This window comes from Megascapheus bottae, chromosome 15 (assembly GCF_031878675.1).
Source record: "Megascapheus bottae isolate mThoBot1 chromosome 15, mThoBot2.hap1, whole genome shotgun sequence".
Lineage (NCBI taxonomy): Eukaryota > Metazoa > Chordata > Mammalia > Rodentia > Geomyidae > Megascapheus > Megascapheus bottae.
In genome coordinates this window covers 26,532,178-26,560,062 of record NC_143523.1, presented here as the reverse complement: position 1 = coordinate 26,560,062, position 27,885 = coordinate 26,532,178, and the positions used below count along the sequence as shown (strand labels likewise).

Below are 27,885 nucleotides of genomic sequence, written 5' to 3'. Positions count from 1 at the left end.
AAAGCCGGAAGTGGTGCTTAGGCTCAAGTAGTAGAGCTCTAGCCTTGAGAAAGTCCAAGGACAGTGCTCAGGCCCTGAGCTCATGCCCAGGACTGGCCAAAAAACAAAAAAATACACATGATCATAGACACATAAGATCTCTAAATTTGCATATACCCCAGGGAAACTTGTACCTGGAAATTAACAAGTCTTAAATTTCCATACCAACGATGATAAGAGGCCAAGTACAGCTGCTCAGGTCTATCAGGTCTGGAGGCAATTGGCACTTAGGAGGCAAAGATTCAGAGGACTGCAATGTAAGGCCAATTTGAGCAAATAGCAAAGCCCTGCCTCAACTATCAAGCCAGGCTTGCTGGATCATGCTCTTAGTTTTACCTTTGGTGGGGGCATAGGTGGGAAGACTATTCCAGGATAGCTTTAGGAAAAATAAATCAAAGACTGTTTTTAAAGGAATAGCTGAAGAAATGACAGGCATGTAGCTCAAGGGTTATAGCACCTTGCAGTACCAAGTGTAAAGCTTTGAGTTGAATCCCTAGCACCACCAGTGTTAAAAATTTAAACTACCCGTGGTACTCAATTTAGAACAAATCTAACATCCTCAGCAACATACTTTTATATAAGCATTAATTTTCTAACTACTGTGTTATTTCAATAGTATTTGAACCTTTCAGTTTTGCATTCTCTGGTTGATTTGTAATTGAGTGGAAACATTGTTATGATCCACTCTTGATTATCTGTGCATGTTTAAGTAATGATTGTTGTAAATACTGTCCCTTCTTTACTGTACATTTTTATTGGTTCAATTAGTTATACAATAGGACATTCATGCAAACATCATATATGTTTCATTTCCTTTAAATGAGAGATCTTACACCTCACCACGGAATCACATGATAGGGCTTTCCATGTGTATGTGGAGTTCCAAAAATGTATGACTGATGGTAGGTACATTCCATTTAGGTAGAAATAAAAATAGGTGAGTCTACTAGTTGGTTGAAGAGTCCAGGTACTTAGAACAGATCTCAAAATATTATATACAACAGAGGATATGTTTAAATATTCATTTCAAAGAACATTCAGAGTATCCACACATTCATAACTTCCCAATTGCTCACTAATCTGAGAATTAAGATATATACCCTTGATCTGACTTTTGTAACGCCTGTATAAAATGTCTTTATAATAATAATTTTATATTAACTTCATCATTGTTAATAAATTGTTTAATAAAAATAAAAATAATAATTTGAAAAACGCATGAAAAGAAAACCACTTCAGGAGTAATGCTTTTTTATGATGCTGTTTACTTTAGTACTTCTCAGTCATGGGTGTACATTGACAGCTATGAATATCAATATTTTAAATAGCAATATTTGATCACCATCAAGTACAACTAAACCATAATCTCCCGTGTGCCCTCTGGAAAGAGGGACATGTGTACAGGTCATTCTACCTTTATCTCTATCATCAGGACAAAGTCTAATCAGAAGAGATAGGAAAGTGTGTCTACCTAATTCATTACTAATGCATTAAAAAAGTTGGCCACTAGATTCTCAGGAAGCATTATAAAAGGTCTGCACTGCAAGCTCACAGGACTCTCAGCAAGGAGAGAAGACCTCCATGGATCCAGTAGTTGTCCTGGTGCTGGGTCTCTCCTGTCTGCTTCTCTTTTCCATATGGAGACAGAACTCTGGGAGAAGGAAACTCCCTCCTGGCCCCACCCCTTTTCCAATCATTGGAAATATCTTGCAGGTTGATATTAAAGACATCACTAAATCTTTAAGCGATGTAAGTACTCCTCACGGTCTGCCAGTAGTTTTTGACAGGAGAGAAATGAAATCATATTTTAAATCTACTCATGAGGGTGCAATATTATAATTGATTCTCATAAGGTAAAACTGTTGTATAAAGTTTTATATGCGTGTGACTTTCCCAGTTTGTGTTTTAATTATAGAATGAAGTAAATGCAAATGTTCTGTGTAATGTATAGATTTTGGAAGTTTTTGAAGAAGTTGTGTTGGCAAGAAAGAGAAACATACACATACAGTGATGGGGGGCTGGGAGTTTGGCCTAGTGGTAGAGTGCTTGCCTAGCATGCATGAAAACCTGGGCTTAATACCTCTGTTCCACATACATAGAAATGGTGATGTGGCTCAAGAGTAGAGCTCTACCCTTGAGGAAACCCCAAGGACAGTGCTTATGCCCTGAGTACAAGCCCAGGACTGGCAAAAATAAAAACATACAGAGATGGCATCACTTTTGCTGAGGCTCCCTCTGAGGAAGAAATGGTGACTTCATTTGCCTATTTTTTTCTTCTCATTTCCAGTTTTCTGAAGTCTATGGCCCTGTGTTTACTCTGTATTTGGGCATGAAGCCCACTGTGGTGTTGTATGGATATGAAGCAGTGAAGGAAGCCCTGATTGACCATGGGGAGGAGTTCTCTGGAAGAGGCAGGTTCCCAGTAGCTGAAAAAGTGAATAGAGGCCTTGGTAAGTATACATACATAAGTATGTGTGGATGTATATATTTGTGTGCTGGGAAGATGATGTGTTGATAAGTAAGATAGAAGAAGCAGCTGATCGTTAGTCAAAGTTTTGCAATCCCTGTGGCTCTTGTCTGTTGGTTTCTTCTTTCTTTCTTTTTTTTTTTTGGTCTCCATCCATGTTTCTGCTTCCCTTCCTCTAGGACTTGTGTTTAGCAATGGGAACAGATGGAAAGAGATGAGGCGCTTCTCTCTCATGACCTTGCGGAACTTTGGGATGGGGAAGAAGAGCATTGAAGAGCGTGTGCAAGAGGAAGCCCGCTGCCTGGTGGAGGAGTTTAGGAAGACCAATGGTATGAGCTGCTTTACATCTCTACTTTACACAGGGATAGAAACAGCTCCATTAATTGCCTTCTGAGATACGGGTTCTTTTTGTTTTCACATCAGAAATCATGAACGGGATGTTACATTTCTTTCTTGATGCTGATAATGAATGAGGGCTAAAGTCTGGGCTTTAAACCTTTGCACAGCTCATGGCTGGTGCTCTACAATTTGAGCTACACATTCAGGCTTTTTTGGGTGAATTATTATAGGCATCATTGATTGGCACCGATTTGGGTGTGTGGTCTTGTTGCCAACCAAAATTCACAGATTTTAGTCTCCTGAGTAGCTGAGACAATAGTCAGAAAGCACATCAGTACGTGGCTATATAGAAGTTTTCATTTTCTTCTCTGAAGTCTTAAGGAACCATGATGCCCTTGAAGTCATTACCGTAGAAAGAGCCATCTAAATGACCAGGTGGTAATGACCTATCAACTCTCAGAGACCCACACACAGATGCAACTACATGGTTGCTTATTTTCATTGGCATTTCAGGGATTCCTCAGGAACCATGCTTGTAATTTTGGATAGTCATGGTGTTAAACAACATATGATTTTATTTCTTTTATTGTCTCTATATTTTTTTCGTATTTCATATATTTTTATTGTAATTAATGGAAGGGTTACATGATATTTGCCAGATAGAAGGTGCATTTATTCACATACATTGATACCCTTTCACATGTCTTGGTCCCCATATCCCTCCCTCCACCCCCACCCCTCATCTTGTTTTCCCCCCTTCCCTATCTAATTTCAAATAACCAAATACAAATATATCTGGTATATCAGATAACAAAGTGAGATACTGTAACAATATGAGATAAGCAAGGGACAGCAAAGGAGATGAGAGATAACATAGTACATTAAGGACAACTATCATTCATTATATGGCTTTTGTTTCTATATCCTAGAAGTCCTTTCATTTAGCGTCATACTATATGGCCTTATGTAACAAGGTTTTGCTCTATTGCAAATCTCTGCTAGGAGAGCCCAAGGTTTCTACTGATTATGACAAATGAGGGAAACCATTGAGCCTAAGTTCCTTTGAGTCTGGCTTACTTCACTTAATATGATTTTTTTCTAAGTCTTTCCATTTCCTAATAAATGGGGCAATGTCATTCTTTCTGACAGCAACATAGAATTACATTGCGTACAAATACCACATCTTATTGATCTACTCATCAACTGAGGAGCATCTAGGTTGGTTCCATATGTTTGATATGCTAAATAGTGCTGCTATGAACATTGTTGTGCTAATGGAATTAGTATGTCCTTGTTTCTGGATGATTGGGTAAATGCCAAGTAGTGTAATTGCTGGGTCATAGGGGAGCTCTATGTTTAGTCTTTTGAGGAACTGCCATACTGCTTTCCATAGTGGTTGAACAAGTTTGCACTCCCACCAACAGTGAAGTAGATTAGTTTTGGAGTAATTCAATTTTTTGAGCTCTTTTAGATATGAGGCCTTTGTCCGTTGTATGGTTCCTGAAGATCTTCTCCCACTCTGTAGGCTTCCTAATTAATTTACTAGCTATGTCCTTTGCCATACAAAAGCTCTGCAGTTTAATGCAGTCCCACTTATCCAGCCTTTCTCTGATTTGTTGTGATCCTGGTCCTTATTAAGAAAGTTCTGACCTGTGCCAAGGAGGCCTAGTGTATCTCCTATTTCTTCTTATAAAGATTTCAGTGTGTCGGCTTTTACCTCCAGGTTTTTGGTCCATTTGGAGTTAATTCTAATGCAGGGTGACAAAGGAGGATCCAACTTTAGTTTTCTGCAGGTGCTTAACCAGTTCTGCCAGCACCACTTGTTGAAGAGGCTATCTTTCTTCCACTCTATATTTTGGCTCCCTTGTCAAAGATTAGGTGGCCATAGGTCTGTGGTTTAATATCTGGGTCCTCAGTTCTATTCCATTAGTCTTCAGGCCTGTTCTTGTGCCAGTACCAAGCTGTTTTGATAATTATAGCTCTGTAATAGAGTCTAAAGTTTGGTATTGAAATTCCTCCTGCACTGTTCTTTCTGCTAAGAAGTGCTTTTGCTATATGGGGTCTTTTATTATTCCATATGAAATTTTGGATTGCCTCTTCTACTTCTTTAAAGAATGACATTGGGATATTGATGGGTATTGCATTGAATTTGTAGCTAGCCCATGGCAAGATTGTCATTTTCCTGATGTTGATTCCTCCAATCCAGGAGCATGGGAGGTTTTTCCATTTCCTCAGTTCTGCTTTAATTTCCTTTTAATACCTTAACTAAGAATGCAAAGGACCTTTTTATTGTCTCAATATAATTCACATCAAAACTTATTTCTCTGCAAGCATCATACAATTGCAATAGATCACCATTAGTTATTTGTTCTTATCCCGTACTTTGAGTTTTGTTTCATATATTTTGAATAAGTGTAGTATGTCATGAATCTGTTAGATACACAATTATTTTTTCAATGAGGTGATTATATTTCAATTACTGAAATTTTTCTTCTGTCTTCTCTTAGTATATCCTGGTTCAGTTGTCAGTTTTGCCTATCACGTTTCTGCATGTTTATTGGATGTTATGTTAAAAATCTCAGTAAAGACTCGTATCACCCACTGTACTCCTCATCACAATGGATGTGCTTGTCTGCTTGGATTCTAAATGAGCTGGCTTTTAAATTCATTCTTCCAAATAAAATGAAGGACTGAAAATCAAGCATAACCTGTGATTGACACACGTGTAGTCATAGAAAATCTCCACAACTTCCCAAGCAACTATCCTCTTCAGAGTTACAATAAAGCTCTTTTTGACAGCTTAGTCAAATTTAAGTCACTAAGTAACCTACCCACATGTAACCAACTCAGTGACCATTCTATAATGCAAACGACTCAAACCAGGACACAATGCCTGAATTCATGACATTTTAGGGTCAATGGAGTAGACTCAGTGGCAATGTATATATTCATTATTTTGTCATAGCAATTTCACTGTCCAGAGAATGGACAAAATAGTCCTTTTCAAGATTTTTTTGCTAAATGATGGACAGACCACATAGATAGACACATTTGAAAAATATAATATCTTACTCATGCCCAAATCCCCAAAGTTCATCCTTCTCCATAAATTAAATTTAGTGTTTAATTAGGCTTACTGTCTATTTATTTCCTGAGGATAAATTTACTTTTAAATACAGAATGAAAAAGAAGATGCCATTTATGAATTTTACATTTTCATTTGCCTTACCTGACGTTTTCATTTAAGAAAGGGGTTATTATTTTTCCCACATATAACATGAATGCATTCTGCCTTTTGTTTTGATTCCTTCTAGTATGTGAACAGTAGTAAATCACTCTTTATTTTCTCTGCATCGATGATTCAAAAAAAGGTACATTTACATGATGATCTCTACCTTTCTCTCTCAGTGTTGTGTAGTCTATCAAATTTGCAAACAGGTGTATTATCACTCAGAATGCTTGACTCTTAGGAATATTTTCCCCAAATAGCATACAGCTGGGATTGCAAGACTAATGCTATACCTATAGGTAAAATCAATAAGTTTGTTCTATCCCAGTCATGCTTCAGGTAAATTGATAGGCTAGTTTAATTGCAAGTGGATGTTTCGCTGTTAGAGGAATTAGTAACCAAAAGTGTAGAAATGACAAAGGTTAAGTATTTCACATGAGTATCTCATTTGTTTTTAACTCTTCAGGATCCCCCTGTGATCCCACCTTCATCTTGGGCTCAGCTCCCTGCAATGTGATCTGTTCCATTGTTTTCAAGAATCGGTTTGATTATAAAGACCAGACCTTCCTTAACTTGTTACAGAAATTGGATGACAATGTCAGGATTATCAGCTCACCATGGATACAGGTGAAGCCAAGATATTTCCTTCCTAAGAAAATACTTGTATTTTTCCCCCACCCAGCCAAACTTAAAGAGCTAGTGGTAAGGTCACACCCGGCCGTGACAGTGCTCCCTATGCAGCCATATAGGGCCATTCAGGAAGTTCCTGCCTATGCCACCGTGTTCTAGTGTTTTTCCTATTCTAGTTTTGTAATACCTTCAAACCTTTAGACTCTTTATCAATGTTGAGTTGATATTACTATAGGGCAAGAGAGAGGGATGTAATTTATTTTATGCCGTTCCAAAATGGAACAATGATGCTTGTTGGAATTGCCCTGGGAAGCAGGGAAGGGAAGCCTGAGGCAGAGCAGCAAGGGAGCTGAATATATCTGGATATATTGTATGGCCAGGTGCTGTTGACTCCTGCCTAAAATGATAGTTACTCAGGAGACTGAGTCCTGGAAGATGAGGATTGGAGCCAGCAAGGGCAGAGGAGTCTGCCAGACTCCATTTCCCCAATATCCAGCAAAAAAACCAGGGCAGGAAAAGTAGCTCATGCAGCAGAACACCAGCTATGAGCAAGATAGCTAAGCAAGAGACTGAGTTCCTGGGGACAATCCCTGATACTGCCACCAAAAGAAATATACATTTCATTTACATAGGGGCATGTCAAAACGAAAGCCTAAGACAACTAAATGATGCTAAGCAAAAGGACAAAAAAGGTTATATGCTTCTGAGAAGGATATCTAAGCTTATTGTTTACTCCTACTGAAAAAAGCATAAATATAGGATGAAATCCACCTAACGAACGCTAGCTATTAATTTGCTATTTCTCACTAAATCCCAAAGGCATATTGCTATAAATTCCTCTGTTCCATTCCACAAAGATGCCTAGTGGATCAAAGGATATCCAGGTCCTTAGTGAAAGCTTACATTTCCCACTGGTTTATTTTCCAATCTGATATCTCAAATTCATGTCATTACTGGGCAAAAGTACTTTTCCTTGCAGAGGAAGCCTGTTTGTTACGATGGGAGTTACCGGGAATCACTGAGTAGAGTCAGAGCCTTTGCTGATACTGCTGTATCCTAGAGGACAAGGTAGCCTGGGTAGAAATGACAAAATTGAACTATAAAACATCCTCACAATGTTTTCCCTTGTATGGATTTGGCCACCCTAAACTCACCAAAAAGTAATTATAATAATTCTGTTACATGCTCTAAAAGGAGATTGATTTTTGGGGCCTCCTTGAATCTCTCTCACTTTATGTTCCATCAGAATTTCCCTTCAAGATGGGCCTGTAACCCCAGCTACTCAGGAGGCTGAGATCTGAGGATCATGTTTCTAAGCAATCCAAGAAGGAAAAGATGTGAGACACTTATTCCTAAATAAAGGACTCAGAAAAAGGCAGAAGTGGCCCTATGTTTCAAGTGATAGAGTACAAGCCTTGAGAGAGGCTCAGGACAGAGCCCAGGGCTTGAGTTCAAGTCCTTGGATTGGCCAACGAAAAAATTTCCTTTAGGATGAAGCCATATAATGTTACTATTTACAGCCTTCTTTTCTATCACATATTGTATATATATGCTATATTTATGTATATATGTATATACAAACATTTTCATTTAATAAATTATTGTTTTTACTTTTAGATCTACAACCTATTCCCTGATGTCATTCATTATCTACCAGGGAGTCATAAAAGAATAACAAAAAATATTGCTTATATGCACAATTATATTTTGGGGCAAATAAAAGACCATGAAGAATCACTGGATATTAACAATCCAAGAGACCTCATTGACTGCTTCCTGATTAAAAGGAAACAGGTAAAATGTTAAAAATCTGCACAATTACCTGAATCCTTGAGCATTCCTTGAACAATGAGTAGCTGGTGTTATGAGAATGTTTAAACAATCAGACCAGTAATGTCTGAAAAAAATAAGTTGTCACTCATGTAAAGGAGTCTGCAGTAAACATCTCAGGAAATTTAAAATTAATTCATTAAATAATTAGAATACTTCCTCTTTTCTTTATATAAAAATCAAAGCTGGGCATGGTGGTTCACATCAGTAATCCTAGCTATTCAGGAGGCTGAGATCTGAGGATCAAGATTCAGAGTCAGCCCAGGCTCTAAAGGACAAGAGACTCTTATCCCCAATCAACCACTAGAAAATCGGAAGTGGCACTGTGCCTCAAAGGTAGGGCGGTAGCCTTGAGCTGAAAAGCTCAGGGACAGTGCCCAGGCCCTGAGTCCAAGTCTTACGATAAATAGGATAACAGAATCTAAATAATGAGACGTTCAATGCACTAGAAACCACAGAAATAGAAACACTTGCCATGCAAAGTATTGTGTAATTATATGACAATGTGTGTCATTATTATGTACTATATCAAATAGAATACCTAATTAGGATGGACTTCCTTCATATTCTATGAGATAGAATTGGCTTTGAGGAAATAATTCTGAAAGGATCTTTAATTAGTCATAATTCATCATCTTCAAAATGTGTTTTTCTCCTGTGTATTATGATATAATTATATACCCATATTATATTATTAATACTTGTTGCACATAGGTGCACATAATATATTTTAGTCAGCTTCACCACTCCCCTTATGTTTACCATCTGCTCTTCTCTCTTGGTATATAGAGTTTCATTACGATCTTTTACATAACTATAAAATGAATGTATTACATATGTAGCAGAGGTGTACAATAATTTCATAGACAATGGATAGATGACATATATATATACACATAAATATGATGTGCTGAAATCAACTAAGTAATGTTGATTCCTTGTTTATTCCCATGGGCAGTATTATAAAATATTTATGACACTACAGTGTGAAATTACAGAAAATTATGATTACACATTCAATCCTCTCCTTCCTCCAACTATACCCTGCTTAGCTTGTTTTTTCACAATTTAAATCTTTAATACATTTGATAACCATAACATTCATCTATGATTTTTTACTTCCTGTGTTTCCTTTAAAAATGTACATAAACAGGCCGGGAGTTTGGCCTAGTGGTAGACTGCTTGCCTAGCATGCACGAAGACCTGGGTCAATTCTTCAGTACCACATACATAGCAAAAGTGGTAGAGCTCTAGCCTTGAGAAAGTCCAAGGACAGTGCTCAGGACCTGAGCTGAAGCTCAGGACTGGCAAAAACAAACAAACAAACAAAAAACAACAACCCCCCCCAAATGTACATAAACTATAAAGAAGTTGAATACAAAATAGAGTATCAGTAACATTCATATTTATCTATGGGAGTCTACTAAGGATATGTATTTATTGATAAGGTATTGATTTGTTGTTCAACATGTATAGTTTCTACTTGCAAGCTGACTCCCCTTAGCATTTCTTGTATGGTATTGCTATTCATGAGAGATTCTCTTTCCATTTTACCCCAGGAGTATTAATTTTCCCTGCATGATGGTAGGATATAAGACAATATTAGGATTTTAGTCCCTGACAGGGAATCCTTTCCACCGCTTAGATTTTCATTAATTTTTTCCCAGCGCTTATACAGCCTCTATTATATTAGATCATGTTCCCTGCAACTAGTAAATCAACAAATTCATTTAGAAGAATGGAAGTTTTCATATTGGTGTTTGAGCACACTAGCGTAATTTTACCTTAACATTGCAAAGTAAATGTAACTTGATGATCATAGAAAAGTATGTAAAGTTGATGCTACCATAGTGTAACTTGAACTTAGCACATATGTGAAACTGATAGTGTCAAAGATGACTCTTTTCCTAGCAAGCACAAGCTTTGAGGTGTTCAGTATATTTTAATTAGTTTAGTACGTAATATTAGACCCACCAGAAGTCATCTGGGAATTATAAAAGCGTGATGGATTTAATGCTGCCCCAGGGACAAGTTAGAAAATGATGTATTGAATGATTTCCTCATTCAACATTTAAACTGCAACTTTGTTGACAGCTTAATGTTGCACCATCTTCTGAGTCCTTGGTCACTGTTTTATTCATTCTCTCCTTTATGTCAATGACAAGTTAATGTAACCATTTTTTTTTTGCCAGTCCTAGGGTTTGAATTGGGGCCTGAGCACTGTCTTTGGGATAAGCTCAACCACTAGGCCAAAGTCCCGGTCCAATTTGAACAAGTTTGTTCTCGTGGTTTAGAGTCTCTTCAAGTCATCCATTCCTAATCATTGCTTCCCAAGTTCTCTACACTCAGCGACTTGGTTCTTAAGTCATTCCTACTGCCTGTCAATCCTAAGTTGTGTGCCTTTTAGCATATTTAGCATTTTAAATCTTTGACGCAATAACTTAAATTGCAATGAGTTCATACTTGTAATCCTAGCTACTCTAGAGGCTGAGATCTGAGGCTCAATGTTTGAAGCCAGCCTGGGCACAAAAGGCTCTGGGACTCTTATGTCCAGTTAACCAGCAAAAAGGGGGAAACAGAGTCCTGGTTTAAGTGCTATCCTACTAGCCTTGAGCAATAAAGCTCAAGGACAACACCCAAGACTTGAGGTGAGATGAGTCCCGGGACAAAAACTTCAACAAAATTGCAGGTCTTACTTTAAACTTGTAATATCTAGATTCTAATTTTCCTACTGCTAATAATCCATTTCCTGCTTCTTTAAAAATTGGAGAAAATGTAGGTATTAGTGGCTTAAGTGAGAGGTGAATTTCATGACCTGAAATCTGGAATCACTGCACCATTGGTTAGAGTAGGGATAACACAATACCCTCTGGATTTTTAGGCTCAAATAGTATTACCCCTGCTGTGTCATTGTTCATTCCTCTTAGTCCTTTGCTCTCCAGGTTCCCATGAGATACTGTAGCTGCACTGTAATTATGGGTGCTGGTAAATAATAAATCATATAATTGTATCCAATCCTAGGAGCAGGAAGATCACAAGGAGACATTGGAATATACGAGTGAAAATTTGACAATTCTTACAAATGATTTATTTGGTGCTGGGACAGAAACAACGAGCACAACCCTGAGATACTCCCTGCTGCTCCTGATGAAGCATCCCCATGTTGCAGGTAGGTGAATTTCAGGTAAACTTGGGTAAGGTGCATGTCATTTGCATGCCATTAGGTATGTCTCACAAAACAACATTCCATATCAGCTGAAATCAGAGAGAAGTGAGGAGAACAAGGCAGTAGGAAAAGAAGTGTCTGGAATTTATGGCAGGTAACTACTGGAAAAGAACTCCAGCATAAATTGACATACAATTATATATGAATTTTGGACCAAATATCTCGTTATTTTCTTATCTTTTTTCCCTTTTTTAACAATAGTTAAGTCCTTCTGCATATTTTTGCTCATTCTCCCAATTGTAATGCTTCCATAGGCCAAAGAGAACATTTTTCACTAATGCAACAGTAGAAGTCATAGAAATTAATGGAAGTGACTGACATAAATTCCATTCTAGGACATTTTCTAGAAAGAGACTAATTTTAAGGCTATTATTGAGGCAGAAAGTATACCTGAAGGAATATTATGAATTCGGTAGTAGTATTCTGTAAAAGTTATGTTTGATAACGTTAGAATTTCACAAGGTCATCTTTATAATTTTTATTTTTACAATGTTATTTTACATTTAAAGACCTACTATTAAGGGATGACTGTGCTAGAACTAAGGAAATAATGATGAAATAACTGGAAATGGGAATAAGCACTCTAAGGACAAAAAGGAGAATAATAAGCAAATACCAAAACTCTGACACTCAGAGTAGATACAGTGGTGATGAAATAACTGATGCAGACACTTGATGTTTTCACCTAAATGCAGCAAGAAAAGTTCTGAGGGAAGAAAACCCAAGCCATGTCTCTAAAATTCCCATAAAATTTCCTATTTAGAAATAACAAGTGTCGGGATAAAAAGCATGGCTTAGTGGTAGAGTGCTTGCCTTGCATGCAGGAAGCCCTGGGATATCTCAGTACTGCATACACAGAAAAAAAAAAGCTGAATGTGGTGCTGTGGCTCAAGTGGTAGAGCACTAGCCTTGAGAAAGCCCAAGGACTGCTGCCAGACCCCAAGTTCAAGGCCCAAAACGGTAGGAAAAAAAATAATGAATAAGCAGATGTCGAGGAAGATATGATAGAATTCATCAAGTAGACTCTCCATGCTCAAATTATTACCATACTTGCATTTACTAGGTGATAGAAATGCTCTCTCTCCAGAGAAGCTTAGGAAACTGGGAAAGTCCTTACTCAAAAAGACCCTGAAGTGTGAAGATGAAAGGTCTAGCAAAGACCTCATATTGTCTTTGAATATAGTTCCTGGAAGTACTTATTCAAAATAGACTGAATTTCTTTAATGTTGGTCATATTTGTTCCTGTAGGACCTCTAATCTTGTTTATTTGAGTCTCTGCTCTCATTTTTTGATTAATCCAGCCAAGGTCTGTCAATTACATTGACTCTTTCAAAGAACCAACTTGTTGATTTATTACTTTTATGTATAGTATATTTTATTTTGATATCTGAGATTTCTGATATTACTTTTTTATCTTTGTCTTTCTAGTTGTTTCAGAGTCAACTTTTTTCTTCCTCCTTTAGGTGCTTCAATTTCTTCTTTAGGTTGTTTATATGAGCTTCTTCTGTCTTTTTATTATGGGCTCCTAGCGTGATAAATTTGCTCCTGAAGACTGCTTTTGCTGTGTCCCATAAGTTCCTTTTTGATGTATCTCGATTTTCATTACATTCAAGAACGTTTTGAATTTCTTCTTTGATTTGTTCTATAACCCAGGAGTTATTCAGAACTGTTTTATTCAGGTTCCAAGTGTTTGAATATTTTTTACCCTTTTCTATGTTGTTCAGAATAGTCTGATTCCACTGTGGTCAGATAAAATGCAGGGTATTATATCAGTGTTCTTGTATCTGCTTAAGTTTTCTGTATGAACTACTACATGATTTATTTTGGAGTCTGTTCCATGTGCTGCTGAGAAAAATGGATAAAGCTTTGCCGTTGGGTGGAAGACTCTGTGTATATCTGTTAAGCCCAGTTGTGCTATGGTGTTATTTAAGTCAGAGATGTCTTTGCTTATTTTTTGCTGAACTGATCTGTCTTTTGATGAGAGTGCCATATTGAAGTCTCACATGATGACTGTGTTTGTCTGTCTTGTCCTGTAATTCTAAGAGAGTTTGCTTGACATACTTAGGTGCTTCCATGTTGGGGGAGTTAATGTTTATAACTGTAATATTCTGGTTATGAACTGATCCCTTTACTAATATGTAATGGCCATCTTTATCTTTATGTACTGATTTTACTGAGAAGTTAATTTTGTCGGAGATTAAAATTGCTACTACTGCTTCTTTGCTCAGTGCATTGGAGTGGAAAATTCTTTTCCATCCCTTCACTAGGAGTTTGTGTCTGTCACTAGCAGTGAGGTGGGTCTGTTGGAAACAGCATACTAATGGGTCTTGTTTCTTAAGCTAATCTGCTGTCATGTGTCTTTTGATTGGATTGTTCACCTGGTTCATATTTAGGGAAATCATGGAGAAGTGGTTAGCATCCTTGGCCATTATTTATTTTTCCTTTTGTGTTTCTCTCTCCCTCTCTCTGTCTCTCTGTCTCTCTGTCTCTCTCTCTCTGTCTCTCTCTCTCTCTCTCTCTCTCTCTCTCTCTCTCTCTCTCTCTCTCTTTCCATTTGTGCTTACTGATTTTTTTTCCTTTGGTCTTTTTTTAAAATTTTTATTGTAATTAATAAAAGGGTTACATGACATTTGCCAGATAGAAGGTGCATTAATTCACATACATTGATACCCTTTCACATGTCTCGGTACCCATTTCCCTCCCCCCCACCCCCCCACTGTGATTACTGATTGATAGGTGATAGCTTCTTGATGAGGATTCTTGCTGGTCTGCTCTTTGTTCCTGATTATTTAATATTGTTTTTGGAATTCTGCTGTGATCTCTTTAGTCATGTCCACAATCATTTCCTTGAACAGTCATATCTCATCTCTCCTCAAGGTGTCTTTTCTTTGGATGATGACTTCTCTCTCACCCTTCCACCTTTGTCTCCTTTTGGGATTTGTGTTTGGAGTTTGATTATTTATAAATTTCATGATTTGTCTCTGTGATTTCCACATTTGGAGTTCAGGGCTTGCTAATTACTGTTGTAGGTTTGCGCTGTCACCAATAGGAAATGAAGTTAACTTGGTTTGAGGCTGGGGGTTCTCTCTGGGTATCTGTATATGTGTGGTTCTCAGCCCGATTAATTCTGTTGCTGACTTCAGGTAGGCGGGTCCAGGTGGGGATTTGTGTTTTTGGTGTTTCTGGGGTCAGGAGGGGTGGACAGCTGATATTGCTTAATGGCTCAGTTATCCATGTGAGCATTTGGGATTCAGCTAGATAGAGCCTCTGTTGGGGCTTGTCCAACCTGTTCATAGCAGCAGGGACTAGCTGTTGATGTGCACATCACACACCTGCCTGTTCCAAATGGTGAGTGGCATTTGCTCTTTGAGTGTGTGCTCTGTTTTTTTTTTTTTTTGCCCTTAGGTGGGCGTGTTCTCAGTACCCAAGGGGGCGTGTTCTCAATTCCCAATAGGAGTGAGCTGCTATTGATGACAAGACCACTGCTTCTCAGTAAAGACCTGTAGTTGATGTCTGTGCCCACGCTTGTGAGTTAAATAGCACCTCTGTAGTGGGGTGGAGTGTCCTTCCGATTCTGGGTCTGAGCATGCAGATTTTGTGGATGTGCCCACGAGTTGTGCTCCTAGGTCTCAGCTAACCCAACCTGTGCCTGTTTGCCAGCCCTGATCTCAGTGGCTAGGCCCAGGTGAAGACATGGGCTCTGGGGTTTCCACAGTAGGGTGGAGCCCCGCCTTTTTGGTTCTCCAAGTGGGAGCTAGGCCCTTGCTGCTCTGCCCTCCAGTTCCCCACTGTGTTGCAAGGTTCCTATCCCTGCTCTTTCTGTTGTTCCATACTAGGGCAGAGTTCACCCATGATTTCCGCTGGAGGTAGAGGGTCATTTCTGGGTGAGAGTCTTTCTGTGTCTCCTTTGGGAGGCGCCCCTGGTGCTGTCTTGCCAGAGGTTCCCAGCAGAAGGGCGCCACTTAGTGTTGGCTCACTCAGATGCAGGCATGCAGGCACACACCCCCACCCGCTGGTGTAAAGCTTGGTCTTAGCCCGCCTCAGTCTCCAGTCTCAATGGCCTGATGGAGGGGACTGATGGGGGAAGGGGCTGAATTCTGAGTATCTAGCCCCCCCTCTTCCCAATTTTACTTGGTTGGGAGTGAACAGGGTCTGGATTAAGTTCTGTAACTCACCACCAGCTCTGCTTTCCTGATGGTTGGCGGATCCCATGGAGGGTTGGTTGTTTGCCTCCTTCTAGTGTCAGCTTCTGTCTGTGCTGTCTTGCTGGAATTCAGAGGTTCCATGGAAGGCAGGGAGGCTGTGTGGTGAGGGATTGGGGAGGGTTCTTCTCATTTTTATTCTTTGATAATCATGGTTATAAGCTTTATCTGTGTTTCTTTTCCCATTTGAATTCTTCTCTGTTGCTTCTTAAATTTGGAGTTGTTGTCCTTCCTGCTTTTTTATTTTTTAAGAAGAAGATAAACTCAGCCAGGCACCGGGCTCATGCCTGTAATCCTAGTTATTCAGGAGGATGAGAGCTGAGGATCAAGGTTCAAAGCCAACCCAGGCACAAAAAGACTTGAGATTTTGAATACAATTTATCTCTAGAAAATGGGAAGTGGGGCTGGGCTCAATGGTAGGGCCATAGCCTTGAGCTGAAGACCTCAGAGACAGTGCCCGGGCAAAGTTCAAGCCCTATGAACCAAAGAAGAAGAAGAAGAAGAAGAAGAAGAAGAAGAAGAAGAAGAAGAAGAAGAAGAAGAAGAAGAAGAAGAAGAAGAAGAAGAAGAAGAAGAAAAAGAAGAAAAAGAAGAAGACAGAAGGAGGAGGAGGAGGGGGGGGAGGGGGAGGGGGAAGGGGAGGGGGAAGAGGAGATGTTAAACTCTATGGCACTATTAAGAAATTATAAGGCTACTTAGCAAGTGCTTAAATGCATCCAGGTAAGTATTCTATGAAGCATATATATTTATTTAAACCTGGAATCTTGTTGAGATACATTATCATACTTTATGTAGCACTGAATTACCCTGATCAATGTGTCTCTCTCCTCCTATCTCACCATTCCTTATTTGTATCTCAACCAGCTAAAGTGAAGGGAGAGATTGACCAAGTGATTGGCAGGCACCGGAGCCCCTGCATGCAGGACAGGAGCCGCATGCCCTACACGGATGCAGTGTTGCATGAAGTCCAGAGATACATCAGTCTCATACCCATGAACCTGCCCCATGCAGTGACCCGTGACGTGAACTTCAGAGGCTACTTCATTCCCAAGGTGAGCTTGTTTCTTTTCTGTGAGCCTCCATAGGAGCGTGAGTTTCTGGGTTCATTATGGGATTCTGCTCCTCCACACCACATGAGAGAGCTGCAGAAGTCTCACAGTTGGCTGCCCAGGACACTTTGTGTTATGGGAAGTTTGGGGGTTATGTATCCATGCAAGAAGAGCTTTGGAATCTGGAACTGTGAATTTTCCAGTTATTTTTCTCCCTTAAATTCTTTTTTGTTTTTGGGTCTTCTTTTTCTTCCTTTTTCCTTTTTCCTACTTTTTCGGGGGGTCTATTTAGTTTTTGTATTTCCAAGTGAACATACAAGAATATTTTATCCATTTCCCAACATGCTCTTCTGGGATGTTTATTATGCCTATAGAAAAATTATAGATACATTGGGGGTAAATGTAACCTTGGTTTCATCAACTAATGCATAAGTCATACTATACTTCCAATTTATCTATACTTTATTTTCCAAGTAATATTTTGTTTTCAATAAAATTGATTACAAATATATTCATAGACTTTCTCAAAACACCAGTGGCTTCAACTATTATTATTTTACTTTTTGTTGGATGTGGGCCTTGAAATCATGGCTTGTGTGCTGTCACTAGCTCAAAGCTAGTACTCTTCCACTTTGGGCCATAGCACCATTACCAATTTTCTGGTAGTTCAATGGATATAAATGGACTTTCCAGAGTGGGCTGGACCAAGTAGCTAGGATTAGAGTCATGGGCCTGGGTTGATTATTATTATTCTTATGGTGTGTTTAATATCCTTTGTACCTGATACAGAGAAACATAAATGCTTTAATAATTCTGATGACATCAAAGTAAGTAAACATAAAATTTGCTAGTCATTGGTAATGATTCACCTGTAGAAATGGTTAGATTTTTAGGGTGCATAATACCTGGGATAGTAATTTTGTGTGTGTGGATCATGGGGCTTGAACTCAACCTGGATGCTATCCCTAAGCTCTTCAGCTCGAGACTAATGGCCTACCCTTGAGCCAAGCTCCAGTTCCCAGTTTCTAGAGGTTCAGTGGAGATAAGAGTCTCAGGTCCTTTTGTGCCTGGACTGTTTGAACCTTGATCCTCAGATCTGAGGCTCCTGAGTAGCTAAGATTACAGACTTTAGCCACCACGCCCAGCTGGGATAGTATTTTTCCTTTTTTTTTTTAACCAATCTTGGGCTGCTACTCAGGACTAGAGCTCTACCACTTGAGCCACAGCACCACTTCTAGCATTTCTTTGTATGCATGTGCTACCAAGGAATTGAACCCAGGTCTTCGTGCATGCTAAGCAAGCACTCTACCACTAGGCCAAACTCCCAGCTGCTGGGATAATATTTTTAAGCTATGCTTTTCTTTTGTCCATAACTTCGATTTGTTGGATTTTGTAATGGCAGCCAGGCTGGTATGAAACAAAATTTGTGGTGATGGTGATGTCAATTTCATTTTTGATTAGTAAAAGAAATTTCAAGCTTGGTATTTCAATATCAAGTTCTATATCTTAAGTGGATTTTAGTGTTTTCTTAAAAAATATAACATTAGTGGTATTTACTCACTATTCTTATTTGTGTATGAATTTTTAAATAAATATGTTTATATTTTGAATCAGTTCTATTCTCTTTAATAATTGGATTTTCTCTCATTTTTATTATAAAGATGATGTGCAGAGACTTCCAGTTACATAGTCAGAGAGAGTACTTACTTCTTGGTTAATGTCACCCCTTTCCTAGCTCTCTCCTCCATTTTCCTTGCCATCTCCAGTCACAAGTTGTATAGTTTATTTACAACATAGTGTCTGAAAGTACCACTGATGTATTTGCTTACCCTTTCTCCCTCCATTTCTGTACCTCCCCTTATAGTCCCAAGGTAAAGTTAATGATCAAACAGAAAAATAGAGGAAAGAAAACTAAAACAGCAGAAAAAGAAAAAAAAACTTTTGTGTTCATTTCCTGTAGTTCATTCCAATAAATATTGCTTTGTATGATCAGATGCACACAGACACTTAGTCTTTATGTCCTTTCCTAAAAGCATCTTCCTTTGGTCTCACTGTGTGTGAATGCCTAGGATTCTTTTTACATGTTGAAAATTATAAGCATAGTGCTGGCTTAGGCAGCACATATGATAAAATTGGAACAATTCCAGAAGCTCAGCATCAAACTTGCTTGAGGATTTGTGAAACATTCCATAATTTTATCAGAATGAAAACCAGGATATTGAAGCTTTGAGTGGGACACATCGGGCACAGAAATATAAGGAGGAAGAGTGAGCAAATGCAGTCGCTATATATTTCCATTGTTTTATGTCCTCCTTGCTTTTGACTTTTCTGCTGTTGCAAAATGTGCTGTTAGACTGATGGGCTTCCCACCAAAGACCACTAGTTGCTTTTCTTTTGCAGCTCTCGGTAATCTTTAATTTTTATGAATATTAATTTTAAATACTGTCTGTTTTCTGTCTATGCCTCATGTACCAGGACTCTTAAAGACTTGGGTAATATTGATTTCTTTTATTGATCTTGATTTCTATTCCTTTATCATGGGCCTCTTCTCCTTCTATTATGCCTATATTTCCTCAATTTGATCTTTCAAGTTTTCTTGGCTGAGTTGTTTATTCTTGTTATACTTCTTTACTTTTCACCTAGTTCTTCATCTGATGTTTCTAATATATCTATTTTGTCCTTGATCTTTCATATGATTTTTTTTCAGTTTGGTTCACTGTTTTCCACTTTTTAAAAAATTAGTTTTAAAACCCTGCGTGGTGGCTCACGCCTATAATCCTAGCTACTCAGGAGGCTTAGATCTGAGGATCAAGGTTCAAAGCCAGCCTGGGCACAAAGGGAACTGAGACTCTTATCACCAATTAACCTCTAGAACTGGGGCTTGGCTCAAGGGTAGGGGAGTAGCCTTGAGTTGAAGAGCTCAGGGACATTGCCCAGGCACAGGGATAGAGTGGTAACCTTGAGATGAAGAGCTCAGGGCAGTGCCCAGTCCCTATTCAAGCCCCATCAAAAATTGGTTTTACATATCTATCAACTTCTAAAATTTTAGTTTAACTCTTTCATAAGGATTTTGTATCTTTATTGAACTCCTCACTTGAATATGGCATTGTTTGCGTTATTGCATTCAGCTGCTTATTTTTCTCTTCTCCCAATTCTCTTATTTTCAATAATGTAATTTGTTATTGAAATCATTGTACTTGTAATCATGCTTTGAGTTCTTTGGGTCTCTTCAACAGTCTTAAAGTCTATTGCCATGAATTGTTAAATTTTGCAGATACTTTCCTTTTTTTGAATATTTTCAAGATGATATTTGTATGCTCTGAAGCCCATTCATTTGTGGAAAGTCTTCATCACCTTTAGGTCTATAGAAGATTTTTTACAGAAGATTGAACTAAGAGATTTTCATTGTATCTCTTTACCTATTTTTTGTTGATCATAGAGCTCTAACCACTCTAATACGTTGAGCCACAGAGCCACTTCTGGTTTTCTAGCGGTTAAGGGCCATTAAGAGTCTCACAGACTTTCTTCCCAAGTTGCTTTGTACTGCAATCCTCAGATCTCAGCTTCCTGAGTAGCTAGGTTTTGTGGTTTGATCCACAGGCGTCCTTATAGGTGCATAACTACATATGTATATGTACATATATGTATATATAATATATATATATACATACATGTACACACAGGCACACACACACAGTGTAGCTTCTTTAACCTGTGTTTGTTGTGTCCAGGGCACAACCATATTGACATCACTGACATCCGTGCTGCATGACCACAAGGAATTCCCCAACCCAGAGATATTTGACCCTGGACATTTTCTGGATGAAAGTGGGAACTTTAAGAAAAGTGATTACTTCATGCCGTTTTCAACAGGTAATGCAATTTTATTTCCCTACCTCAAGATATTTCTGGGGGTTGGGCTCATTTGGCATTCATGTGGTGCCTCCTTTGGGGCTGGCATAACTGTACTTAGGTCCTGATTTGTAGTGGCACTTTGATGGCCCATGAACTTTTCCCAGTTTGTGATATATCCTCATGGCTTCACCAGAGCAGTGGGGCTTCAGTTAGTCTGTGGGTTTTTTTGTTTGTTTTGTTTTGTTGTAATTTAGCAAGGAAAAGCATAGAGCCTTTGCATTCTTTCCTTGCATATGTCTTAATGATATGTTCCTAAAAAGTGAGCCTCATTCAGACTGCCTTCATTTACCATCAGGTCCCTCCCAAGTCTTTTTGTGGCATTTGTCACCCCCTGGTTCCTCTATAGCATGCAAGGTCTCCCAAAACTCAGGGAACATTGACAGCAGCAAGAGAAAACAGCCACAGATTACAAGACAGCAGGATTGGTGAGGGGAGTATTAGCCAAGTTATTGCTTTCTCCTACTTTTATATTGAACAGAAAATGGGGTAAGGAACATCTTAGACATTTGTGGGAGTTCAAAAGGGATTGAGAGTAGATGGCAGATAGAGCACAGCATTCTTTCAAAAGTCATAAACCACACAGCAGAACATTTGCTCTCAACCCAGATTGTCAAAACTGTCACATAATCTTAGGGTCATATCAGAAATGTGCAACAATTACCTTTTTTTTTTTTTGCCAGAACTGGGGCTTGACCTCAGGGCCTGAACACTGTTCTTGGGCTTTCCTCAAGCCTAGAACTCTACCACTTAAGCCACAGCACCACTTCTAGTTTTTTTTTTAAAGCTATGTAGTACTGAGGAATCGAACCCAAGTCTTCATGCATGCTAAGCAAGCACTCCACCACTAGGCCAAACTCCCAGCCCATGTGTGGCAAATGTATTACAAAGATTCCAGAGCACTCTCTGCTCTTCTTTCATTTCATGTGTCTTGGATATTGTATCTCCACAGCTCTAGTATGTGTGCTATGTTTCTGGATATGGAGCAACCTTCCTTCTCTGAAGCTGTGACTTCTGTCTGTTTGCCTGCCTGTCTGTTTGTCTGTGTGTCTGTTTGTTTGTAGGTTTCTTGATAGTAGGGCTTGAACTCAGGACTTGCTTATGTTGCTTATGTCTACTGTTCTGTCTCTTAGGGCCACAGCTCTACTTCTGGTTTCTTTTTTTCTTTTTTGGCATTTACATGATGATAATATTGTTCTATACTTCATTACCCTCAGCTGACTAGCAATCAAGTTCCTTAGAACTTAGTCTTCTGAGCAGCTAGGATTGGAAGCCTGAGCCACTGGCCCCCAGCTAATGCTGCCTTTGGTATCTGCTTTAGATATCACTGAGATAGGCAATGATCACTCTTTAAAAATTCACTTGCTTTATACAAAGGGAAACATTTTAACTAATGAAAAAACATTCTTTCAAATGATTTTGCACATCAGTGAAAATCTGAACACAATGTTTGGGAAGCAGAATGAGGGCAGATTATATTGCTTAATGGTACACAAAGAGTACACAAAAGATGGGAAATATGGTTGACCTCTTGGTTGAGGACAACCTCTATTAAACCCTCATTTCAGCCACAGGGAAAAAAAATGCTATCGGAAGTGTAATTGTCCCCTAGAACTAAGGTCCCTATTCTTAGTAGAGAGCATATTAGAATAACTGACATATTAATTCATCAACCCCAACCCAGCATAGAGAGAAAGAGAAAAGGCAGAAAAAAATTAAGAAAGAGCATCTATCATGTAGAAATAATGAAATAATGACATGAAGATAGTATCTTTTTCCTTTTCTTTTTTTATTTTTTATTCTAAAAATACACTTTATTTCTTTCCTCCAAGCTGATCATTAAAATTTATAGCTTATCTTGCTTACTAATAGCAACATACAGAGGAGACAGGTCTACTGATTTTAGAACCAATTATTGAATAGAAAAGGATGATAGGCTTTTAACACTTTTATTCCCCAATTGTCACCAACATTTTAAGCAATTTCTTTTTACTGAACAATTCTTCTTAGTGACCAGAATCCTACACAATATGCATTTTGTCAGATTTTTTTTCAATCTCAGTGTCATTCTTCAAAGTGTGAGGTGGTTAAAATAAGCAAAGATGTATAGATATTATATTGTGCTTAATTAATAGCTTCATTAATAGTTCCTAAATACTATGCATTGGCTATGGAGATATACTGATTTTTTTGAGGATTGTACTTTTAACCTATCTATACTTTTTGTTATTTTTACATTTATTTCTAGTTTAAAATTCTTCTGTGAAGTAGTTGTACAGAACGCAATTCAACATATCAGTTCAGAACTGAAATGTTTATTCTCTCCCCACTTCTCACATCCTCCTTGATTTCTAGGAATCCAATGAAGGCCTCTTTCTTGGTCCTATTGGGTTGGTCTAGTATCACAGACTCTGTCACAGAAACAGAGAATAGTATCACATTTTTTTAAAAAAATAATAAAGTCTTCATGAAGAGAAAGATCAGGTCAATGTCCTTGTCTCTATCCTTTACTCTTTTTTTCATATTTTTTATTGTAATTAATAGAAGGGTTACATGATATTCACCAGATAGAGATGCATTAATTCACATACATTGATATCCTTTCTCATGTCTTGGTCCCCATTTTCATCCCCCCTACCCCCACGCCTCATCTTGTTTCCCCCCCTTCCCTATCCAATTTCAAATAACCAAATACAAATATATCCAATATACCAGATAACAGAGTGAGATACTGGAACAATATGAGATAACCAAGGGACAGCAAAAGCGATGAGAGATAACATAGGGTATAGAAACAAAAACAAAAACCATATAATGAGTGATTGTTGTCCTTAATGTACTATGTTATCTCTCATCCCTTTTCTTTTCTTTTTATTGAAAGATTTTAACAGTGATTTTTACATCATATTTCAAATGTCATGTTTAAGAAACAAGTATTCAAGAAGAGAATCTCTATATGCAATCAGTGACACATAGATTTTAGAACATATGAAGTTGAGGGTTTGTATGTCATAGATATATATTAATCTATATGATAAAACATTATGTCTACAGAGTATATATCACATCATAGATTTTTCTGTCTATGTAGTTATGTTTGTATCTCCAAGACCACGTCCATAACCTTGGGTATCCAAATATATGCACCACATTTTTTGTCTCCATTCATCTGTAGTTGGGCATCTGGGTTGTTTCCATTGCTTGGCTATTGTGTATAGTGCAAAGATGAGCATAGCTGAACCAGTGTCCTTATCATATCTTGGGTTATGATGTTCAAGTTAGATATCCAGGAGTGGTATGGTGGGATCATAAGGAAGGTCTATTTTCAGATTTTAAAGAAACTTTCAAATTGCCTTCCAGAGTGGCTGAACTAGTTTACAATCCCACCCAGCAAATCAGTAAGTTTCCTCTTTCTCCACATCCCTGCCAGCATTTGTCTTTATCTGAGTTCAGAATATTTGTCATTCTAGTTGGGGTAAGGTAGTACCTTAGGGTTGTTTTTAGATACTGTAGATGCTGGATATTAAGCATTTGTCTGATGTATTCTTGGTAAATATCTTTTCTCAGTTGGTTGGCTATCTTTCTACTTCAGTAGCTATGCATTTATCTGTGCAGAAACATTTCATTTTTTAGATAGTCCCATTTCTCGAGTCTCTCTCTCCAATCTGTTGTGACCCTGGGACTCTGTTCAGGAAAGTTTTGCCTAGGCCTATGAGTTCCAGTGTCTCTACAACTGTATCATGTAACAGATTAAAGGTTTCAGTTCTGATATTGAGTTTGTTGATCCATTTTGAGTTAATGCTTGCTTGTACATGGTGAAAGGTTAGGATCAACTTTTATTTTTCTGCATGTAGCTGCCCAGCTTTCCAGCACCAATAATTGAATAGACTGTGTTTGTTCTACTCTATATCTCTGGCTTGTTTTTGAATATAAGTTGATTATAGGTGTGTGGTTCCATTGATCTTCTGGTCTATTTTTGTGCCAATACTATGCTGTTTTGGTTATTATGGCTCTATAGTAGAGTTTGAAGTGTGATATTGTAATACCACCTGCATTTCTCTTTTTCTTGTGCCAGTCATGGGGCTTGAACTCAGGGCCTAAGTACTGTTCTTGGACTTTTCTCAAGGCTAGAACTCTACCACTTGAACCACAGTACCACTTCTATGTATGTGGTAATAAGGAATCGAACTCAGACCTTTATGAATACTAGACAAGCAATTTATCACTAGGCCAAACTCCCAGCCCTGCATTACTTTTTTTCCCCCTTGAATTGCTTTGGCTATCTAGGTCTTTGTTGTTCCATATGAACCTCTGGATTATATTTTCCATTTCGGTAAAGAATGTCCTTGGAATTTTGATGTAGCTTGCATTGAACTTGTATATCAATTTTGGCACTATAGCCATTTTCACTATATTGTCTGTCTCTACCCATGAGCATGGGATGTCTTTCCATTTCCTGGTGTGCTCTTTAATTTCTTTCATTAGGCCTTTATGGTTTTCATTAAATAATTCCGTTACATTTTGGTTAATTCCTAAATATTTTATTCTTTTGGGGTCTATTTAAATGGGATCATTTTCTTGATTTCTCCTTCTGTTTGTGTATTATTAGCAAACAGAAAAGCTACTGACTTTTGAAGGTTGAGTTTTTATACTTCCACTTTGCTAAAGTGGTTTATTAGTTCTTGGAATTTGGGAGTGGTGTTGATTGGGTCGTTCAGGTATGGGATCATGTCGTCTGTGACTTAGGACAGTTTGATTTCTCTTCTTTCCCTATGTGGATCCCTCTGATATCCCTTTCTTGCCTCCTTGTTCTGACAAAGGGTTCTAAAGCTATATTGAAGAGAAGTGGAGAGACTGGGCATCCCTATCTAGATCCAGATTTTAATGTAAATGGTTCTAGTCTGTCTTCATTTAGGCTATAGGTTTGTCAAATATGTTTTTAATTATTTTAAGGAATATACCTCCTATTCCTATTTTTGCTAGTGCTTTCAACATGAATGGATGCTGTATTTTGTCAAATGCCTTCTCAGCTTCCAGAGAAATTATAATATTTTTCTTAATCTTAGATCTATTGATATGATGTATTACATTATTTGATTTGTGAATATTAAGCCAGCTGTGCATCTGTAGGTTGAAGCCTACTTGATCGTAGTGTATAATTTAAAAAATTTGTTTCTGGATTCTATTGGTAGTATTTTATTGAGAAGCTTTGCATCTGTGTTTTTTAGAGAGAATGTTCTGTAATTCTCTCATTTTGTTGAGTCTTTTCCTGCTTTGGGGATGAATGTGACATTAGCTTCATAAAATGAGTTTGATATGGCTCCTTCTGCTTCTATTTTTTTGGAAGACTTTCAAATGTATAGGTATTAATTCATTTTTAAAAGTCTTGTAAAATTCCATAGTGCAACTGTCTGGACCTGGGCACCTTTGCTTGGCATGGCGCTGATTGCCTCTTCTATCTCATTGTATGAAATTGGTTTATTCAGTTGACTTACTGCTTCTTAGTTCAATGTGGGTAGCCTATATTTCTTTTCCCATTTGAATTCTTCTCCATTGCTTCTTAAATTTGTAGTTGTTGATTTCTTAACTACTTGGCTCCTGGGATTCTCCAATTCTCTCTTTTTGTGGGAGAGAGCTCAGCAGGGTCCCTGTTGTTTTGGCACCATCTTCTTTCTCCTGTTTTTCCTTTATATATAATTTGGTATTGTATGGCGTGCCTTCGGTTTTTTTTTCAGAAATGTATCTTCAAAACGTAGTATGTGCTGAATACCAACTCAGGATCCTTCTGCCTTAGGCTTCCTGTGATGGAATTACAGGTGCTCTAAACAAATAACAAGCTTTCAATGATGTGTTTGTTAATATTACACCTTGCTCATGCACCTGTACAGCTTTCTCCCTCTCCATGCATCTACCTGCCTTGCATTCAGTAATTCACTAAGGGAACATTGACACTTTCTTTTGCCAGGTACAAATGCAGTACCTCATGTGCTCATACATACAATGAGTCATCTCCTGTTTTCACTTTATTTTTTAAACATTTCAGGCAAGCGGATTTGTGCTGGAGAAGGCCTGGCCCGCATGGAGCTGTTCATATTCCTCACCTCCATTTTGCAGAACTTCAACCTGAAATCTCTAGTAGATCCCCAGGACCTCAATACCACACCAGTTCTGAATGGTTTTGTCTCCCTGCCACCTCCATTCAAGGTCTGCTTCATTCCAGCCTGAAGAAGAGCTCTGCTGTGTGGCTCCAGCTGGGTAGCGATCTACAGTTCCTTCCTCTCAGCCCCCACTCGGCACCTTCCCCTGTCAGGAATGCCTTCCTGTCCTCTCTTCTCACATCTCTGCTCTCCCCTAGGATCCAGAAGTCCCTTTCTCCATATGGAGGGTTTATTGTGTCACTACACAATCATACCTACAGTTCTATCTGCTTTATAACTGTTGGTCTTCCTGAATTGTCCCAATTTTAGCATCTATGCTGCCTCAGCCAGAACCATGCTTAAAATTTTAAACATATGCAAAGAAAAATCCTGAGCATTCTCACACAGTGAACCCAGAGAGAGCTACAAGCACAAAGGTATCATGTCATTGTGTACCTGATTATAGAAAACAAAATTTATTAGAATGGACTCCAGGAAATGAAAACAAGAAGGGCTAACAATATTTAAGAAGTAATGTACTCACTCACTACTTTACACAGGTAACTACATCCCTGCTATACCTAACCCTAACAATAAAATTTACTAAAGAAAAGAAAATGTGGGCTATATACACAATGGAGTTCTGTGCTGCCATCCAAAAGAATGACATCACCCCATTCGTGAGGAAATGGAAAACTTGGAAAAAAGCATGTTGAGTGAAGTAAGCCAGAACCAAAGAAACACAAGTTCCATGGTTTTCTTCATTTGTATTACCTGGGATATGTGTAGGATTTTCCTAGCAGAGGTCCACAATAGCACAGTAGC

The 27,885-nt window shown here is 38.3% G+C and overlaps 1 protein-coding gene across 1 annotated transcript; it reads left to right on the top strand.

Moving 5' to 3' along the window:
* Positions 1-1,586: 1,586 nt before the first annotated feature.
* On the top strand, positions 1,587-27,678 carry LOC150054043 (cytochrome P450 2C5-like). Its single transcript, XM_090346215.1, has 9 exons — positions 1,587-1,788; positions 2,327-2,489; positions 2,686-2,835; positions 6,541-6,701; positions 8,322-8,498; positions 11,556-11,703; positions 16,827-17,014; positions 20,743-20,884; positions 26,967-27,678. The coding sequence occupies exons 1-9, from the start codon at positions 1,621-1,623 to the stop codon at positions 27,146-27,148; spliced, it is 1,479 nt and encodes a 492-aa protein (XP_090202341.1). The 5' UTR covers positions 1,587-1,620; the 3' UTR covers positions 27,149-27,678.
* Positions 27,679-27,885: the final 207 nt, after the last annotated feature.

Bases quoted from the DNA above. Each gene is read 5' to 3' on its own strand.
- LOC150054043 (XM_090346215.1), top strand. From the start codon at position 1,621: ATGGATCCAGTAGTTGTCCTGGTGCTGGGTCTCTCCTGTCTGCTTCTC. The intron at 1,789-2,326 runs GTAAGTACTCCT...TCTCATTTCCAG, and splicing joins TCACTAAATCTTTAAGCGAT to TTTTCTGAAGTCTATGGCCC. The intron at 20,885-26,966 runs GTAATGCAATTT...TAAACATTTCAG, and splicing joins CTTCATGCCGTTTTCAACAG to GCAAGCGGATTTGTGCTGGA.